Source organism: Etheostoma spectabile, chromosome 20 (genome assembly GCF_008692095.1).
Source record: "Etheostoma spectabile isolate EspeVRDwgs_2016 chromosome 20, UIUC_Espe_1.0, whole genome shotgun sequence".
Taxonomy (NCBI): domain Eukaryota; kingdom Metazoa; phylum Chordata; class Actinopteri; order Perciformes; family Percidae; genus Etheostoma; species Etheostoma spectabile.
Genome location: NC_045752.1, coordinates 3,198,268 through 3,218,436, shown reverse-complemented (window position 1 = coordinate 3,218,436; position 20,169 = coordinate 3,198,268). Strand labels below are relative to the sequence as shown.

The 20,169-nt window shown below is 41.0% G+C and overlaps 2 protein-coding genes and 2 long non-coding RNA genes across 8 annotated transcripts in view; 2 read left to right on the top strand and 2 right to left on the bottom strand.

Annotated features, from left to right (window-relative positions):
• The window catches only part of palm1b (paralemmin 1b), a 29,304-nt gene extending 24,946 nt beyond the window's left edge, over positions 1-4,358 (top strand). For 2 of the 3 annotated variants that reach the window (XM_032500699.1, XM_032500701.1), the window contains exons 5-6: positions 238-308; positions 534-3,747. In XM_032500699.1, the coding sequence (XP_032356590.1) occupies positions 238-308; positions 534-913 (451 nt within the window). In that variant the 3' untranslated portion in view covers positions 914-3,747. Of the gene's footprint in view, positions 1-237; positions 309-533; positions 3,748-4,298 lie in introns of those variants that run through there. The other variant, XM_032500700.1, reaches the window with a different exon arrangement.
• LOC116670262 (uncharacterized) overlaps positions 1-6,842 on the bottom strand; it is a 19,730-nt gene extending 12,888 nt beyond the window's left edge. Inside the window, exon 1 of the long non-coding RNA XR_004326985.1 lies at positions 6,684-6,842. This is a non-coding gene — a long non-coding RNA (uncharacterized LOC116670262). The remainder of the gene's footprint in view (positions 1-6,683) is intronic.
• ptbp1a (polypyrimidine tract binding protein 1a) lies at positions 6,691-20,168 on the top strand. Of its 3 annotated transcripts, none has more exons than XM_032500696.1 (16): positions 6,691-6,926; positions 7,707-7,760; positions 8,036-8,066; positions 11,968-12,028; positions 12,189-12,361; positions 13,892-14,038; positions 14,294-14,464; positions 14,843-14,953; positions 15,157-15,331; positions 15,489-15,569; positions 16,076-16,230; positions 17,615-17,648; positions 18,726-18,818; positions 18,989-19,205; positions 19,472-19,549; positions 19,711-20,168. In XM_032500696.1, exons 1-16 carry the CDS (start codon positions 6,919-6,921, stop codon positions 19,841-19,843), a joined length of 1,722 nt encoding a protein of 573 aa, XP_032356587.1. In that variant the 5' UTR covers positions 6,691-6,918; the 3' UTR covers positions 19,844-20,168. The 3 variants fall into 3 exon arrangements, with proteins under 3 accessions (XP_032356587.1, XP_032356586.1, XP_032356589.1); XM_032500695.1 differs by having other exon boundaries at positions 15,489-15,590; XM_032500698.1 differs by lacking the exon at positions 6,691-6,926 and adding an exon at positions 7,456-7,474 and having other exon boundaries at positions 15,489-15,590.
• Positions 15,488-16,036, bottom strand: LOC116670261 (uncharacterized). The gene is made up of 2 exons (XR_004326984.1): positions 15,955-16,036; positions 15,488-15,678 (listed from the first exon to the last, which is right to left on the bottom strand). It is a non-coding gene; the product is annotated as an uncharacterized LOC116670261 (long non-coding RNA).
• Position 20,169: the final 1 nt, after the last annotated feature.

Genomic DNA, 20,169 nt, shown 5'->3' with positions numbered 1-20,169 from the left:
TAACACATCTTGGTAATAAGTTTGCCTTTATATAGCCAGTGTCAGCCAGTAGTATTATAGTCTTTGTAATGTAAATTAATTACTTTGCGTGTGTGTGTGCATGCATGCAAGCCTGTGTGTCTGTGTGTGTGTCTGTGTGTGTGTCTGTGTGTGTGTGTGTGTGTGTGTGTGTGTGTGTGTGTGTGTGTTGTGTGTGTGTGTGTGTGTGGTGCGTACATGTGTGTGTGTCTGAGCAAGGCTGGAGCAAGAGATTGAAGAACTGGAGACGGATGTTCCAGCCAATAAGGGTGTGGCCAAAGAAAATGGAAGTAAGTACCCATGGCAACATATGATCACACAGGAAACCATGGCAACGCAGCCACCTGTGTCGGAAAGAGAAAGCAAGCTAATAACGGCTAGTTGTTCCTCTCTGCCAGAAGTAATTACAACAATATTTCCCTCTTTCTTTGTCTCTCTGGCTTTCCCTGACCACCCTCTTCTCTTTCTCTTTTTTCTCTCCTAACCTCTCAACGGTACTCTGGTGCTCCCTATAGGTGAGAATGGAGTAGTGCAGAGCTCTGGTCAGACCCCCAAGAGAGAGGTGACAGGGATTGAGGCCAAGCTGCTGGGTCCCAGTCCTGACCAGGCCAGCGAGGACAACCCCGTCACCCTGGTGTTCATGGGCTACAAAACCGTTGAGGAGGAGCAGGAGACCCGCACAGCCTTGGGAATGGAAGGGGTGGATGGCAACGTCAAGGCTGAGTTTGTTGTAATCGAGGATGGGGAGGGGAAAGCAGGAGGAGAGGCAGCCACAGAAGAGCAGGCACCACCCAACGGGAGCATGGCGGAGAAAGAAAAGGCCAACGGAGGCGGAGAGGATGGAGAGAAGGAAAAGGAGAAGAAACAGACCTGCAAGTGCTGCACGGTCATGTGAGGTGTGTGTGTGTGTGTGTGTCTGTGTGTGTGAGCGTGTGATTGGTGTGTGGGTAAGTACAAACCTGCACCTGTGCAGGAATGTGTGCCATTGCATGTATCTGTATTTGCGCGTGTGTGTGTGTGTGTGTGTGTGTGTGTGTGTGTTGGTGTGTGTGTGTGTGTGTGTGTGTGAGCGTGTGTGTCCAGTTACACAGCCAATAAAACAACAATGAGAGCCAATGCAAGCTCCAGCTACAACAACAAGAACCACAAAGACTCATAAGTACACTTTACTCTGTATACTTTCTCTGATATGTATTTGACTTTTGATTTCTATTGATATTTTTCTATTGTTCTGTCTTGACATTTATATTGTATTCAGTAAGTATGTCTTTATTATGGGACTGTGTACTGTAAGCTCATTGTTGGAAAAAAGAAAATGTATTAGCTCTCTGGATTGTTCTGCTACCCGCTGGGGGAAATCTGGAATCTATAAATCATTTAAGTCAAAACAGCAAATTATGAAGATGATACCGATACTTAAATATATATATTTCTCTGTGTAGGCCTACCAACTATTTATCGGTCAATTTCATATTGCAATATTGTCTAAGATATTATTTTAAATAGTATTTTAATATATTGATATGAAATTATGTTTTATACAATGTATTTATTGTTTTTGGTTCTCTATATCATCTCCAACCATTAACTTGCATGTAAGCTTGTAAGCACTACCAGATTTGCATTACAATCATAACAAGTGTCTTTGCTTTCTTAGACTCATATGTGCTCATATCTTTAGTCACACAAGTCTTTCCATCAGTAACAGTTGATATAATTGCCAGTGTTAGAGATGTGCATTAAGTTTAAAAAGAACAGCACGGAGACAAAGCGGCTAATTTAGAACAGTGACCATATTGCAAACCGCATTAGCTTCTCGTAGATAATATATGTGACACATGTACACGAAGATCACAGCTTTTGATTTTTTTTTTCTAATATAAGATGGATACACTCGCTTTATGATCAATAGTTATGACGAACCATTGCGCAACGATTACAAATGCGGAAATCATTTTGTTCTATCAACAGTAGAATCAATGTAAATCTTATAAGGTAGCACTGCATGAAGCCTTGCAACTGTGTTGACCGTCTTGTCACTTGTTGGGTCTTAATTATACGCTATCACGTTCACATGAATGTAAATCCAGGGGTTAAATTGGGATTAGTTCTACCATAATGTCAAGAGGCGGGCTTGCTCAGTTTACCATTAAAAAAAAAACTAAGCTTTTTGTCTCTTTTTGAACCAAATAAAAATCTAATGATACTGTAATTTCACTGTGTGTTGGTCGGCTGCTGGTTTCTGTCCTGCTTGCTCCCAGTTTAACCCCTGACTCTTTGTCTGTAGAAACGGGCCCAATAGTACTTTTTTCACTAATAATGATACACTATCTTCTTAGCCATAAGAACACAATGTAAAGAATTTGGTTGTGCCCAGGTCCACACGTTTTTCAGTAATTATAGTGTTAAAAATATGTCATATTCTATAAGGAAAAATCAGTCTAACCAGTTTAAAAAAGCACAGGATGTTAGCAAGATACCGTGTGCGTGTATACTATAGCAATTCAAAGCCCTGAAAGCCTATTGAAATACATTTTGGCCCTAGTTTACTTTGGTTGACAGACAGTAGAGGCCATTGACGTTCTGGGTGGGTGATGCTACGCCACCAAGGCTTCTGCTCCCACCCACCCCCACCCTGACTCATCCATATTCCTGATTCACCCACACATCATCCCCATTATCGCCACCTTCACCGTCATACACACACAGCTCCACCTTCCATGCTCGGAGACACGCAGTTTGAAAACCTCTGGAGTTGGTGCTAATCCAGTCTTGTCTAACACTCTCCATCCACCAACTTTTCAACTCTCTCTCTCTCTCTCTCTCCGTCTTGCTGAAATCGCTGATGAGGGGGATTGTGGGAATCTGCCTCCTGCATACACTTGCAGAATAAGAGTCTTTTGCAACCTTCAGTGCCAGATGCATTCTCTCATGTCCTGCCTACATTTACCACCAGAAAAAAAAATGATCCCTTCGAACATTCCAAAGGGAAGTCAACAGGCATGGACAGATGAAATATAGTCTATGCTTTCCATATGTACAGTTCCACTGTAATTGTACAACTTGCAAATTTCTTTCTGATATTGACTCATGTTTTTTTCTTTCCTATGGCCTCTTTGCAAGGCAGTATATTGTATTTGATGTGTGTATTTAATTTTTTTTAATTTTGTTTTTAAAAGATGACTACATCTGTGTATTGTTGGTGCCTTTGTCAGGTTTAGTTGGTTGGACTTGTCTGTCTGCCGCCATTTTTAGACTGGGGTTTTTCTTGCTCTGCTACTGGTCATGATGACCCAATGGGAAACACTGCCTTCTACTCTAGAGGGCTACTACACAACTATGGAAGAATATTATTCTCATTTTCACATAACTATAAATAGATACAGCAGATCAACAGAACTGATGAGTTCACTGTAACTGACAGGTTACATTTATTATTCCACACATACAAAAAAACTTGCACCCAAAGTTTAACATTTTAAGGGGATACAAACTTTATACAGGAGCCTAAATGACAGCCTATGTATGTATTTACAGTACACATGCATATCTGCATACATACATATGTAGTCTATACATGTAAATGTGTTGAACTAATGCTTTGTCTAAATGTGGGTCTCTGGGACAGCAGCAGAAAAAGCAACCTTGTGTTAGACCAATGCCTGTTCATCTATTCTGTGGTCGTCTAAATGTTTAATCTTGAATAAAACTACTGTTTGTTTACAGCAAGTCAGAAAAGTGTGTATGTAATCAACCAAATGTACACATGCTGTAGATAGTACACATAAGCCTTGGTTACTGATGTGTTTGGTTTTGGCATCTTGATGGGAGTCACAGATGGACACCCGTCTGTGGAGACGTACACACAATAATACTCTGATAAACCATCCATTTGTTATGAGACTTACGCAATTGACAAGTACAAATAACACTGAAAATAATACACAATTGAACTACCACTCATTTATGGAGCATGGATAATGTAGAAGAGTAAACTGTCATTTGAGGAAACATATTATAGAGCGGATGGAAACATTCAAAGCAGAGCGTTATTGAGAGCAATGTTACCAAAAATACCTGTTTATTATGCATTAATGGGATTTCTGCATTGTTAGAACTACACGTTAGCCGGGCTATTTGGTAAAGTGAACTAACTAGAACATGCCACTAGAGAGCATACGTCCACTGTTATGAAAGTTGATCCTGTTACAATGTTGTCAAATATCCTGTAAGGCAGCGATCTTCCCCAGAAAGTTATTAGTAACATATTATTAGCAAAGGGGTGTGTGTGTGTGTGTGTGTGTGTGTGTGTGTGTGTGTGTGTGTGTGTGTGTGTGTGGTTGAGCAAATAAGTTGGGGGTAGGTAGACAAAAAAAAACAGAGGGATATTTAAACAGGGCATTCATCAGATGGAGGTCAGGAATGCACAACAAAAACAGATAATTGTATCGCTATATGCTGCAGCAGTTCCGGCTTTGATAAATAATTTTGATTTTTAAGTATGTCAGGCCAGTATGATGTGAGTTTGCAGACACATTCTCTGTGATGATACCATTTCATAAAAGTAGCAGAAGGTTCCACATCACCAGACAGAGAGTATATAGTGTGCTGTTATAGGTCACACCTTTGTCAATGCTTTTCCACACTTTTACAGACACAGACAGACAGACAGACAGACAGACAGACAGACAGAACAGACAGACAGACGACAGACAGACAGACAGACGACAGACAGACAGACAGACAACGACCGACACACACACACACACACACACACACACACACACACACACACACACACAGGATCAGAAGTCCCAAAACAGAAACCATCTTAATCAGGGTAAAGCTAAATATAATTGCTGCTATGGTAACATACCAGTAATTACCTTTCCTCTGTCAGTAGTTGGTTAAATGTAGTCCTCCGCTATGGCACATAAACAAAGTGTTAAGAAACAATAACACTTATTTTCCTTTAAAATCCAAACTGATTCAACCTTATAAAATAACTAACGCTTGGCTATTTTTCTCAATACCTGTAAGAACCAGTCAAGGGTGTTAGTGAGAGTGGTCCTTGGTGTTAGTGAGAGTGTTTCAGCACCAGCTGTTGTTCGTGGCTCATATTTTTCAGGAAGAAATTACTGTACACACGTCTTATTCACACAAATTACCAACTGCGGCATCTTGACACTTTGTACTGCTGTTGTTAGCCACTTTATCTGTGTTCCTGTTACTTCTCAAATTTCTATTTTAAGACACCCCATCATTTAGTTCTTTCACCTCATTTTCCAAAACAATGATACAGACCTGTAACCTGTAGGATTTACAGATATCTGTGTTTTGTTATATGAAGGCCTTCTTCTTATTTTTATTTGCAAAAAAAAATTGCAAGTCAGTGTGTGGGTAAAAAATGTATTTTACTTGTGTTTAGCTTCCTTCTGTGATGATACCAGTGTGCACATGCTTCTGTTGGGTGCTAAACTATTTAAGTGGTGTGTAACTGAGCTGTACACCCTACCTTTTAAACTGGTTATGTTGGTGACCTACTTCTGGCTCCTACACTGCATTATAAATGTCTCTTTGTTTCATTGTCACTCCAGAACTCTTTTGTTGTGCAATTTCAAGCTACATGTTTTCTATTCAGGATCTTTTCCTGAATCGATACTGGTGCTGACAAACCACAGTATCAGGGCAACGGCCACCTTGATTGGGTTGTGCCCCCACCAACACCAGTAGAGTTGTTCACACATTAGACTGAGTGGTGAAAACTACAAAACACAAGTTCTCTGAATCTGAATACTGTAATCTGTAAATTTGATGAGGTCCACAAAGCTTTGGTCACAATGTGACTGGATTCCCCCAACACTTGATGACCAGTGGTTAATCACTATCCAAATATTGTCGCTTGACTCTCCTAATCCTGAACTCTCTCACAGTGATGAAATCAATTTAACTATACATTAACTCAACTAGGCTATACAATTGTGAGGTATATTCTACTTGAGTATTTCCTTTTAATGCAACTTCAACACTACTACGTTTTTTACCTTTACCATCAAGATTTTGCACACAAAATGTGAGCATTTTATTTAGCTATAAACTATTGTAGATTAATCTGTGCCGATAGTAACCAATAGTACATGAAGTAACATGGTTTCCAGCTTGTCAATACAAATACAAATGCTACTTACACATTAATAATTAAATACGTTAAATAGGCTACATAACAGTCACATGGGCTCATCTTTCTGCATGAGTAACACTTATATTTTTTAACACTCCATGTAGGCCTACATGTTGCTAATTCTGTAGGACTTTAACTCGTGGTGAATCAAATTTAGGGCATTGCTGCCTTTAGTAGGCTAGTAATAGTAGGCTAGTAATTAATACTTCTACCACTGCTAGTATATCGGTATTGTGGACTCTGGTGCTCGTTTAAATCGTCACTAAAACACTTCTTTGGTAGGTTACTCAGCTTTGAAAGTTTTTTTATGTTGCTGCACTGTATAATCATGAGATATTATGAGAGCCCACATATTTAACTGCTTATATTTAACTGAGACTCCACCCTCGCCACCTAGCTAGCCCTGAAAAACTCGACAGGCTTTTCTATTTACCCACTATGTTGACTCAAAGTACGCTTCTCATCACATAAAAACCTAACTAACCTGACCACTTGATATGATGTTCTGGAAATTTGCCGCCGCCTCCTCTTTTTCCGCAAAAATGATAGCCGTCTTGCCCAATCGCGACTCAAGTAGAAGCTTGTCCCCGCCTGTTTCTGGCTCTTGAAAGTGCCTGGACTAATCAGCGCTCGCCTCCGTGTGTTCAGCCATTTTGTAAGAAAATCAAGCAAGTCTGCCGCCCTACCTTCGCTTCAGACCTCCAGTTTTTTCTTGTGCAATGGACGGGTAAGTGAAAAGAACCTCTCTTAAGACTTTATTAGGCAAACCGAGCGCTGTGTATTCCACTTTAATATTTAAGTTGCTTATTAATATAAGTTGATATCGATTGCGGTTTCACTTAACCGTTAGACCTGGAAAGTTTTGAAACCGTTTTTTTCATCAAAACATGCAACAGTTAGCTGGACCGTAACGTTAAGCTAACCAGCAGCTGCTAGCCATCGCCACTGCTAACAAACGTTAGTCATGGGAACCGTTTGAACGGACATATTTTATCCTTTTATGTAAACGGGACCGACGCTAAGCATACGTGAACGTTATTTAATAAGAGTGGGAACACACTTTTTTTTTAATTTCAGAAACATACAGTAACGCAAACATTAGTTAACATTGGCTAACTTAACGTTACCTTCGTAACATTACTAGGTTATAAGGGAGCTCGAGCGCTAGCTAAAGCAACGTGTCTCATTTCCGCATTCATTTGTCTGCGGAGTGCCATGTTGAAGATGTCTGGCTTTAACATTTCCCGTTGATTTAAACAGGGACTTCCATACCAGGTTCGATTTACAGGGTTCGATACACAATGCGTACTCGTTACATCAAGCGTATTTCACCCTTTTGATAAAGTGAATTTGACCGTTTAAAGCACTTCCAATGCACTATTACATCGAATTCGCTCAGCAATACGCTTGACGTAGCTAAATTTGTTATTCGACATTTGTGTCAATATTACTTGCAAGTATGCTGTTAAGTGTCCACACTGAAGTTTGCTTTGCCAACCCATTGCAGCCGCCTAGACGCTGACTTGTATCCTCTGGGATCCGGCTACGTCCCTGAAATTGAGTAAGTATTTTGTTTATTTTAGCATGGCTGGCTTTAGCTCGAATTATTGAAGTGTAGCTAATGCGTTTTGAATTTCAAGCTTTGTAAATGAATGACGAAGTCAAGTATGCTTTTAGTTGAATCGTAGTATCGGTCTTTTTGTAAAGAATAGTTTGTAGAGTACATACTATTTTGCTGTTGTGAGAAGTCGTTGCCTGATCTAATGACTGACCATTGTCCATTATCTTTGGTTTCTTTTTGTACACATAACTATCAACTTTATTTCTCTTTCACAGAGGTGTCCATGACATATCAGTTGGCACAAAGGTAGGCAATCTTTTTTAATAATCTTCATATTGCAGTTGTGATTTATTTTTTACTTCACCTCACTCTTCACCTGACTACTAAAGAAATGGTATTTCTGTAGCAATTGTGAGTGGTGTAAATTGTAAAGCTGTGGTTCCAGTAAGTTTTGTAGCATTTTAAGTTTTATTACACTTAAGAATGGAAATGGAAAAGAACTGTGGTGACACTGGGGACTTGAGACACAGTTTGCAACAGCGTCCTCTATAATTACAGGACTGCTGTCCAAAGCCATTTCTCATGTGTAATAAGTTTTCAGTTGCAGACTGTCTCATCTTTTTAGATGTACAACGGTCAGAACATAGAGGTTTCAGCAACTTCCAAGACTGGACATGGCATATTGGAATTCCCAGGCCTGTTTCTTTTGGGTTCTGTGGCCGAAGGGAAATGAAACTTCCTGTTTGTTTTTTGTGTTCCTTTTTAATAGCATGTTGTCCTTATTGGAATGTTAAGAAAGCAGCTGTATCCCGCCCCGATACTTAATATTTATTCAGCCTTGTTTCTAGCCGAAGACCACTTAACAATCCCCAGTGAAACCAGTTTTTTTGTATTTGTCTTGTACACCTATGTCACTGGAATAGCAGCCCTTTGTTACAGGTTTGTGTTTAAATGGGGGAACACACTGTTTTTTGGCAAACTGCTGGTTGTTCACTTGCATAACCAGTAAAAATGCCTGCCTAAGTAGTAATCCTTGTTAACAGGGCCTGAGGCAGCTATGTGTAGGAGGAGTAATTGAACTCAAACTTAGAGCTGTAACCATCCTGGCGCAACTGTCCTCATCCTCCCGGCCAAAGGTCTTTACACTGTTCAAACAAGCACTCTGATACACAGACCCGTAACAGGGGAACACCCCACCCACTTCATTCAATTCAGTAAGGCCTGTTTTTTTTTAAACATGAACAATGTACAGTTTTAATGTTGACCAGTACTCAAGATTTGACTCCCGATGTGGTTCTTTCCTCAACTTAAACAATTTTTAAGATTCAATGTACTGTGGTAATGAAAATGCTGAGTTATGGAGAGCTGCCTTGCTGGAATCTGTAATTATTCCGTCTGGGTAGAGCGTCTAGCATTCCGCGGTCGCATTCCAATCTCCCCCCACCAGCCCCCTGGTGAGGCACAGCTCCCTGCCCCCTCCACTGGCAGAGGCGGATCACAGTGAACACACATGTCTGTACCTGTGCTGCTCTCCTTTGTGCTTTTCCTGAGTGATTACCATCCACCCAACCCCCCAACAGAGTCCAAAATGAGGTTGCTTGTATACGAGTACAATAAATCATCTCGGATTTAGTTTCATGTTTGTTTCTCTCTCTCTTCCCCCCCCCCCCCCCCCCCCCCCCCCCCCCAATACTGCAAAAACCCATGTTCTTTTCCTCATCCTTTTTGGTGCAATGCAAACCTGGTGTGATGTCCTGGAAGGAGCGGGGAAAATGCCCCCAGTCAATGTTCCCTTAGTTTAAATATATATATTTTTAAATTAAGTTCAAGGTGGGCCATTGTAAGTTAGAGGAAGCTGCGCAACAGTTTCAGCATTGCAAGGCATTATGTGTCATTCTCTGCTGAAGGTTGCTGTTATACCATTAGTGCAGAGCAAACAAAGGATGTGAACAAGTCGATACACATCTAGTGGGTTTTGGTTGGAAAATGGCACGGTGTTGGAGTCGATCAACACTCTTTTTCCAAGCTCTCTTTTTCTTTTATTGGCTTTGTAATAGGACTGGAAAATATTTTAGTTATTTACTGAATATTTCACAGCACACATTGCTTGAAATTAAGATGTCTTGGGGAAAAGTTACATTTTACTGGGAATCAAGTTTCCTAAAGGTAGAAAATAATAACTTTCTTTTTTTTTTTAAATAGTGCAATGTTAAACAGCTTATTTTGCAATCAAAATACATTTTGACTATTGCAATATTAAAAGTAAAACGTAGGGCTTTAAAAGAGGGGGCGGGGTTCAGGAAAAATTAACTGACTTTCACACAGGAAATGGGTGTTTGTAATATCCTCGCCATTTTTGAGTCTTAACTAAACTGTTGTCGCTACGTGGCAGTCATATTTTGTCGGCTAAACTTAACATGATTTTTAAAAAAAACATAAAAAACAAAAGCAAACTTAGAGGTTCTGAATTTGTGGCTTTGATTACTTTTCTGTTAAACGCCCAGCCCTACTTTGTAACTTTACTTAGTGCTGCTTTGCCCTCTCTTCCACACTCCCTACCAAAGCGATGGGTAATTTATTCAGTCATATATTACACAAGACTGTCTTAGCTCTGGTTATTTTTAAAATGAGGAAGTAGGGGGAGAGAGTCTTGTCATAGAACAGTAACCATCAGTCCCAAGAGGAACTTAAGCAAAACACTGGAAGCAGGCCTGATCTTGCTGCTTTTCCTGTTTGGAGTTGGTCTGCTGACTGATAATGTGACACTGCCTGCCCACAAGCATTGGAGGGGGGGAGCCACTTCCTTCATTTCTCATGGCTTGCATCTGGCCGTGGCCCATTTATCAAGCAAAAATATTGTTGGTTTTTCAGCTTTTTTACAACACATGTCTTTTGAAAATCACCATGCGTTTAATGAGTTAAGCGGACGCTCCCATTTTAAAAACCTTGACGTTTGTCTTGTCTTGCATTCTGTTTTGCACCTTAGTTATCTTACCTCAGTCTGCCAAGTATGCATTCCATTTATATAAAGTTTTGAACTTTTGCCAAACTGAGAGGCCCCTGGTCATGAAGGCACAGTGAAAAGACATAAGAATGTCTCTTGTTGCTCTACATTCATGAATTGAGACAGCAGACCCACTTTGTGTGGGCCTTAGAGTGAGAGTGACTGACTCAGCCAAACCATCTGGAAGTCAAAGGGTAGTTTATACTACTGCTGCTTAGTCTTGTGCTCTCATGGCAACACACCGCCCCTTCAAAGTGTTAAGAGGAACCACCAAATGTTGCGTTTGAAATCACTATATTTCTGCCATTTAATGTGCCTGACTGAACCCCACCCCCAGGCCCCTTCACCTTCCAAATGTAAAGGCCAAGATTCACAAGGTGTAGTAAAATGCTAGCTAACCTGCATGACTGGTTGTTGTTAAAGCGCTTCAGGGCTCTTTCACTCGTAGAGAGTCCTTGGTGCTCCATATGTGTGTGCGCTGCCGTGTAACAATGCCCCTAGTCTCAGCCAGAACAGGACTTTCATTGTAGAGCTTAGCCTGCTGAGCCACTTCTTGTGACTGCTGTACTTCATCTCGCACAACCACAAACTCACACACTACCATGAGGACAGCACTTTATATCTACGAGAGAGAGAGAGGGAGGACAGAAGGCTGTTTCAGCAGACAGTAAACTAGTGTGGGCTGGAAGTATACCCATCTTGTCTTACGATCTAGACCACTTGTGTGTTATCCTTCCTCCTTATACTCAAAAATGAGAAGATGGGTTGTACTGACTGACTGACCGCTGCTGTCTAGCTAAGGTGTTACTGCTGACTTTTGTGCTTTCAGCTGAGCAGAAGCTGTTACTCAAGTGTGACTGGTGTTCAAAAGTGATCATTAGGCCCCAAGTCAGAAAATAAAGGCCATTGTGGCTAAGATTTGGAACTAGGAAATACTGCTGGAGAATAATATAACTGGGACGGAAAGACATGATAATGATGAAGTCAGATATCCTTGCTGACAAGCTAGGTCATTTAATATTTCAGGTGAGGGAGGTGCAGTTCTACTCGAGCGGGTTTGCTCAAGCATCTTTGGTTATCAGATTACTTCCTGCTTTATCACACAATGGCTCTGTAATATGAGAGCTGGGCTCTCCACCTGCTATGCTGTGTCCTCATTGGTGAATACACTGAAGTGAACCATTGTTTTCTCTCTTTCTGCAGAGGGGATCCGACGAACTCTTTTCTTCCTGCATATCCAACGGGCCCTATATCATGAATGCAGGTAAGGGGGTTGCCATGGAGGGGTGAATCCTTTTTATTGAAGTGCATGTCGTTTTTGTGTTTGTGTTGCCATGACAATCAATCCATTATTCAAGGAGAACCAGAGCCTTCTGTTCCACCCCTGATTGTATCTGCTTCTGCTTGTTTTTTTTTTCCTGCAGCCAATGGCAACGACAGCAAAAAATTCAAAGGTGACGTCCGCAGCCCTGGTGTTCCGTCACGTGTGGTCCATGTACGCAAACTGCCCAACGACATAAATGAGGCTGAAGTTATTGGCCTGGGACTGCCCTTTGGGAAGGTCACTAATCTGCTGATGCTGAAAGGGAAAAACCAGGTAAGGACGGATGTGTGTGTATTAGGGGTGGGAATCTCTCGGCACCTCACGATTTTATTTAGGGGCAAACCATTCGATTCTAAACTTCTTTTTTTTATCAATGCATCTCGGTGTAACAATGCACATTATGTACATTTCCGTGCGTAATTTAAAAAAACACATATAAATCTGAGTTTGTTTGATTTAAGCCTTAAACGTACTTGGAAAAGTGTGGGGGTGTGTCGGGTGTTTCCTCTATGTTGATGGCGACCTGTCACAGTAAAATTTCTGCCGCCATGGTACAGGGCAAATGCACAACAGGGTTTGCGCTATGCGTATTGCCGCTCCTTTAGCTGTTTATGAAATATGTAATTTCATATGACTCAGCTTTTTAAAAAAAAAAATACTCGGCAAGAGGTCTGAAATTTTGCTAAATCTAGCGACACAGTCAATAACTTAACGCAACTTAGTGCTGCTATCTCTGTCTCACTGAAACTGCATACATAGGCGGAGCTTGGCTACACACGGCGCACCGAGCTTCAGCGCTAAGGTGGGGCTACAGATTTGGTGTCCCTGAAGAACCCTCTTAATCGAACAGTAGTTCCGCATTACATTAGTTAATTTGCACTCAAGTTTTATCTATTTTTATACCATGTAAATTCATGTGCTGAACTGTGACGCCTGTACTGTTTCAGTTCAATAAAAGTACATAAACCGTTCCACCCCTACTGTTTTCAGGTAAAGGTAATTTTGACGTTCAGCAACCCCCCCTCAGCTGATTAAAATTCTGGAGCAGACCAAAGATTCGTGAAGAGGCGAAACAGTTTTAGAACGTTGCAGAGGTCTGAACCGGCTCGGCTCGATTTGCAGAGACTGGTTTTAGAACGAACGGGACGTCAGCTGTTTCAACAGCCAATAGAGTAGTCAGCTATGAACTAAAAAAATAAAACGATCTATAAGACGGAGCCACAACAACTGCCCGAAAGCACGGTAACGTTAATATGGTCAAGCGAGAGAGAATGACTGAAGACAGGGAGCGCCCAGCCGTGTTAGAACAAAGCAGTGAATCAGAGAAATGAAACTGATGTTTGCCGATTCATCGCTAGAAATGGACCTGTAGCAAGATTCTCACCATAAATAATCCACATGTATGTTTAGATGCAACAAATTATATATCCAGCTACAAATAAGCCTGCATGTCGGGAGTTGGAATGGAAGTACAAAGAGGCGTTGTAGACCAGAACAATGCAGACCAGCTCGCTGAAAGTTTCAACGCGTCCAAATCTTTGGTCTGAACTCAGTCTTGATTCCCTATGGAATTTCTTTATCTCCTGTTTTTGATGACATGTCTTTCTTTGTCAAAACCAATAAAGATGAAAATTGAATTTGGTAAGTTTTAAAAGTAAAAACCGATGATGGGCAGTAAAAATGCAAGGGTTAAAACAGACTTGCTAAATTATTTCTAATGCTTAATAAACATTGCCTAAGAGTGGCACGTCACATGTAATGGGAGAAACAGATTGACTGTGTTTCTCTGGTCCTCCCCTGTAGGCTTTCTTGGAACTGAACAGCGAGGAGTGTGCACAGACGATGGTGAGCTACTACTCCTCTGTCACCCCTGTCATCAGAAACCACCCCATTTACATGCAATACTCAACCCATAAGGAGCTTAAGACGGACAACTCCCCCAACCAAGTGGTAAGAATTTGTGCTCACACATACACGCACATTTGCTTTTCACATCAACTGTGTGCTGAATGGAGAAATTTTAATAAAAAGTACATTTTTATAAAAAATAGTCTCATATTTATTGGTAACATAATGTTTGGGAGAATTGTATAGGTAAACCACAGAAATGAAAAATGGCCTCTGTTTAATTGCCTTAAACTAAAAAAAGCATAGCTTATATTCAACTCATTAACGTATTACTGAATTTTTTTTTCTTCCCCCTAGCGTGCACAGGCAGCTCTGCAGGCAGTCAATGCACTGCACGGAGGTGGGATGGGAGGCATGGCCATTCCGGCTGATGCAGCTAGCATGGGAGGAGCAGGGTCGCAAAGCCCCGTACTGAGAGTCATAGTGGAAAATCTCTTCTACCCCGTCACCCTGGATGTCCTACACCAGGTTCAGGCAGTTTTGTAATTTGTTTGAACAACTACAGTTACCTAAATTTGTAATTGAATTTCATTTTTTTAATAGCACTGCAATTGTCTAAGCAGACCTACCTGGTTTTCTACTATTGTACTCAATAAAAAAATGTAAAGCAGTGAAACACACAACTGCATTGTACCATGTACTCAACCTACTTATATATGTTGATAGTTTGTTGTTGCATGTGTTTCTCCGTTCCTTGTTACTGAGAAAAGTTTCCCTGTAGCTCACATGTATTACATTCTCAGCAAAACATATTGCTAATCTGCTAGCGCTACATAAACAAAATATGCATGTTGGTTACAGTGGAAGTTGTGATGTGCTCCTAATTGTGCTGTCTTCCCCCTCCAGATTTTCTCAAAGTTTGGCACCGTGCTGAAAATCATAACTTTCACTAAGAACAACCAGTTCCAGGCTCTGATCCAGTATGCTGATGGCCTAACAGCTCAGCACTCCAAACTGGTAAGACTGGTACAACTGTTGCTCTTAGTCATGTTGTTTCAGTCAGACGTTACCACCACTTTAGCAGTAGGGTTGAGTTTTAACATTGCAGCTTCAGTGTAAACATTGTGGGACCAATTGGCGTAACATGAAACTGTAGTTAAAATCCAAATTGAAAAACATCACTTATGTTGTCTGAAATCTAATGCTCAAATATCTCTCAGTCTCTGGATGGACAGAACATCTACAATGCCTGCTGTACCCTGAGAATCAGCTTCTCCAAGCTCACCAGCCTCAATGTCAAGTACAACAATGACAAGAGCAGGGATTACACCCGACCTGACCTCCCCAATGCGGATTCACAGCCCTCCATTGACCATCAGACCATGGCTGCTTTTGGTAAAATACATAGTCCAGTTGCTTTTGAATTATCACTTACAGGTTTTACTTGGCCAAATGTGTAAACATTTTCTGATTTGCATATCGTAAGCACAAATTTGATGGAGGGTTTTATGGTCTTATTTTTGTTCTGTTTTTTTGTCTCCTCTTGTCCTAGCTGCTCCAGGGCTAATCTCAGCCTCTCCTTATGGTGGAGCTCATGCCTTTCCCCCAACCTTTGCCATCCAGCAGGCATCAGGTCAGTACTATACAGTACAAGGTCAGTTCTTCTACAAGCTATTCAATTTTGAGTGAGACCTATATCTCTTCCATAAACATTCACCTGCTATCTGCTGTATGTAGTTGGCCTTGATGTAGGGCTGCACGATATGGAGATAATGTCAAATTGTGAAGGAATTATCAATTTTTTGGACTATCATTGAACAAGAATTTAAAAAAAAAAATCGTACCAAACAAAGAAGTTTTCCTTTTAGTCTCTAGGATAGGATTTGTAGGCCCAGCACATCTTTGCATCTCCGCAATACCTTATTTTAGAATTATTTGACACATATTTTGCCTTTTAACAAATATTTCCCTCTAGTCCATGTTGCAATTTCGATAAAATTTCAAGTGTGCAGCCCTACCTTGATGCTAACACTGTTCATATATTTCCAAGTTTTTATGTTTTATCATATACCATTTTGCTTCAGTATGTAGCTCGCAATACATAAAAGTGAAAGTAACTGTAACTTTGTTCCTCTTTAGGGCTGTCGATGCCTGGTATTCCTGGCCTGGCGTCCCTGGGTGTGGGCCATGGTGGCATGGCGGCTGCTGCAGCTGCTGCTAGTCGCCTCGGCCTATCAGGGCTTACGGCCTCTGGGGGCCACCATGTCCTGTTGGTCAGCAACCTGAACCCTGAGGTCAGTACACTTACTAGGTTTAAACAGTTCTACATCCTGCCTCTGTCAGTGCAGTGCTGAGAAACATAAAAATGTTACAGTGCCATTTGTTTACACTATGGTTAATGGGCCTGGATCCATTTGTGCAAGAGCTCCAGTGTTTTGCCCCCAATTTCTCAACACCAACATGTGATCCGACTAGTTGGGGTCCCCTAACCACGGTTTTTAATTAAAAGGGGTCATCAAAACCTCTTCTCTTTCAGGACCTTTGTGTTTGACCAAACCTGCTGCATTTCTGACCTGCCACTTTGCTCACTGTGAATTTTAAGTTTATTCAAAACACTAACTTCTTTTTTTTTTTTTTTTTTTTTTTTTTTTTTTTTTTTTTTTAACTTACCATTTCATATCTTCATTTTTGTCCATTAGTTGAAATCATTCTTGAGTTGTTGGAGAGACAATATTACTTTAATATATCTTTTTAAAGAAACGAACCATGTACATGATTTAGGTCTTTTTTTTAATAGTGTTTAGAATGTATACGTAGTCTGTCATGCTCATTACATTTATTGTAGTTATCTAAAGATGTTAATTAAGATCAGCTTTTTAAGATGGAACAGGTATATTAAAATTAACATTCAGATTTGACTGTTTTTTTTTCTAATGTAATTTTAAATCTAAACAAACACAGCCTGTAATTAAAAGTACATATTGTCTCTGCCTTTTTTCTGTATTTCATTGTTAATCTTTTTTTCTCTTCTTTTTCTCCTAGTGTTCCCATAGTGACAGTGCATTTTAATTTAGCCAGTTCTACTGTCTGAAGCACTACATTTCTTTGTGTATACTGACCTTGTTTTTTTTTACTTCCTTTTTCTCTCTCTTCTCTTCTGTCCCCCTTTCCCTCTTTGTTTTAAAACCCCCTCACCTCAACTCTTGCCAACTGACTGCACGCCCCACAACCAATTGTTCCCTCTGTCCTCCTCTCCCCTGTGTCACTCTTGTTACTTCTACCCAACCCTCTTTCTCCCCATTTCATCATCCCCAATTTGGACACCACCCACAAATTGAAAATACAACAAAAACACATTGGCTCCTCAATGCCATCATCTGTCCCTTCGCTATCTTTCTTTCCTCCACCTCATCTTTTCTTTCCTTTCTCCTCTCTCATGCTCTTTAAATCCTCAACTCCTACTACTCCTCCTCCTCCTTGTCCTCTCCATTCTCTTCGTCCCTCATGCCTCTCCTTCCTCCATGGTACTGTGGCCTTCCTGTGGACCTCGCTGCCTGTGGCCTGCGGACATGTCCTGACTCCACTCCACTGTCCTCCGCTCCGTCTCTTTTCCCCTGTCCCCTGTTCCCTATCCCCCTTTGGCCCCCTGCCCCGCTGCTCCCCCTGCTGTCTCTAAAGAGCGTTACGCCACACTGCCTCTTTATTCTTTTCGGTACGTTATCATCCTTTCATCTCCTTTTTTATTACTACTGTTACCTGGCAAGGTGGGCATGTCTTGTCTCATGTTGTTGGCTTTGTTGTTTTTTAACCACTGATGGCTCATCAGGCTACAGGGCTATGAAGGGTGGGGGTGTTTGTTTGTTTTGGGGTTTGTATGACCTGTTTTGGTTGTTGTGGGTTTGTGTGAGCAAAGTAAGGTGAGAACACCACACAAAGCTGCAGCATTTCATTTGTAACGGGAGTGGTTTACTGTCCATGGGCAACGGGCAGTTTTTCCTCCTCAAAGAGCACAGCCTCTCAGTGGAATTATTGCCTCACTAAATAGAAACGCGGGGATCATTTTGTCTGGGAATGGGGCAGGAAGCCGATCTAAACTCTAAAGCATCACGCCCAGAAAAAGGGTAACAGTAAACTCTTTGCTTTCAACCGGTCTAATTTCAAGCCATGATAACCGAGCCAATTTAAGTTTTTGTTAGGTTGATTTTCTGTGGTTGCCTTGAGTCACTCAGTAACAGTATATAATCAGATGAAATGCTGCTGCTTTGTTAGTGGTTATGAGTTGACATATCCCTCTGATTATGTCACCATATTTCTTTGCGGTTGTCTCAGTTGCATTAATGTAGATATATGCATGTTTAGTTTATTCCTGCATGTCTCTATAATGCCCATACGTTGGTCAAGAAAACCGCTTTTTCTTCACTGTAGAGCGATTAAACCGATCACTACGCCCTTATTTTACTACACTTTGATTTTTGCCTTCAGATCACTACCTCTCCCTTCTTAAGCATAACCATTTTAGCTGCCGGCATCTGTGTAATTGTTATCTAAGAGGGCTTATGTCGGATTAGTTGTAGATATCCCATGCAGAATTGAACATTAAAATTAGTAGAATAGACTGACAATTACTTATTAATTAGACTGTGTTCTTTTAGTAGCAGTATGAATATCAATGTCCCTGATGTGATGATTTAAATAGTTTTTTGTTGTTGCTGTGATTGGTTGTGTAGCTCCTGTTAAGGCTGTGTTCTTTGTTGCACTTGTGTTGTGACCCCTCCTTTTTCCTCCCTAGGTGTGTACGGCGATGTCATGAGAGTGAAGATCCTGTTTAATAAAAAGGAGAACGCTCTGATCCAGATGTCTGATAGCACACAGGCTCAGCTAGGTAGCTACACTTGTTCCCTGCAAAACACAATTTGCTTTCTTTTGCTGTATCATTGTCTTTCATCTTGCTTTCTTCTTTCATTATTTTACCATACATTGTCTGGAGCCTTTACCTAGTGGGCCTCAACTGAGCAAATAAGGCAGGAATTAATTTGTCTTATTGTTACCCAGCTATGAGCCACCTGAATGGCCAGCGTCTCCACGGCAGGGCTATGCGTGTGACGTCATCAAAACACACCACAGTGCAGCTGCCCAGAGAAGGCCACGAGGACCAGGGCCTCACAAAGGACTACAGCAACTCACCGCTGCACCGTTTCAAGAAGCCTGGCTCCAAAAATTACTCCAACATCTTCCCACCCTCTGCAACACTCCACCTCTCCAACATACCGTAAGTGCTGCTGCAATAGTCTCCTTTTCGTTCCCACTCTCCCCAGCAACTTTTGTGCTGTAAACTTTTTCATTTCTATTCATATTCATTGTTTTCTTTGCCAAATGCTCGGGATTAAGTAGTTGTGAAAGTATTTTCTAAACTTGTTACTCTGTAGAGTTTATTTTTAGATGTAATCAAGCCTTTTGTTTCACAATATGAATAAATACGAAAATGCCAATAAGTAAGGGGAATGTCAACTTCTTTGTTTCCCCCTCTGCTTTCAGGCCTTCTGTGGTGGAGGATGACCTCAGGAGGCTTTTTGCCAGCTCAGGAGCCACAGTCAAGGCCTTCAAGTTCTTTCAGTGAGTCTCAGTCCAGTCACTCAAATTCTTTTTATTGTTTAGAGTCTGAAAAGAGCATAGAGGAAAAATCAGTTAGAACGTAGTTACTGGCAAGCAACCTTCAAACAAGAGGGCAGCATGTTAAGTCACTCAGAACACATTGTTCCCTCTTCACTTAACAGAAAAGACCGTAAGATGGCCCTGATCCAGATGGGCTCAGTCGAGGAGGCAATTGAGTCCCTCATCGAGTTCCACAACCACGATCTGGGAGAGAACCACCACCTTCGAGTGTCCTTTTCAAAGTCCACCATCTGAGTGCCTTTGCTTCCTCCTCCAAGTCTATTGCCATCTGAATGCTACTTTTGTCAAGGTTGCTTTCAGTGGAAAAGGCCACCATTACATGTATATGGCTGTGGTTCTTTGTAGAATGTTGCTCCCTTCACTGTTCTTAATCATTCCGTCATCATTAGGTTTGGGCATCACATTTTTATCGTTTTTGCATTCGATTTCTGGTTCCAGTCATAAATATGGTTTTGTCATAAATTACCAAAATATGTTAAACGTGCAGCATTATTTTCTTGATTGAAGCTGTGATTAAACTGTATTTCAGCAAAAAATGCAAGGTATTTCAAAATGCCACG

Excerpts from the sequence above, each read along its gene's own strand:
- ptbp1a (XM_032500695.1), top strand. Across the intron at positions 12,362-13,891 it reads TGCTGAAAGGGAAAAACCAG|GCTTTCTTGGAACTGAACAG; the intron begins GTAAGGACGGAT and ends CCTCCCCTGTAG. Across the intron at positions 15,591-16,075 it reads TCAGTACTATACAGTACAAG|GGCTGTCGATGCCTGGTATT; the intron begins GTCAGTTCTTCT and ends GTTCCTCTTTAG.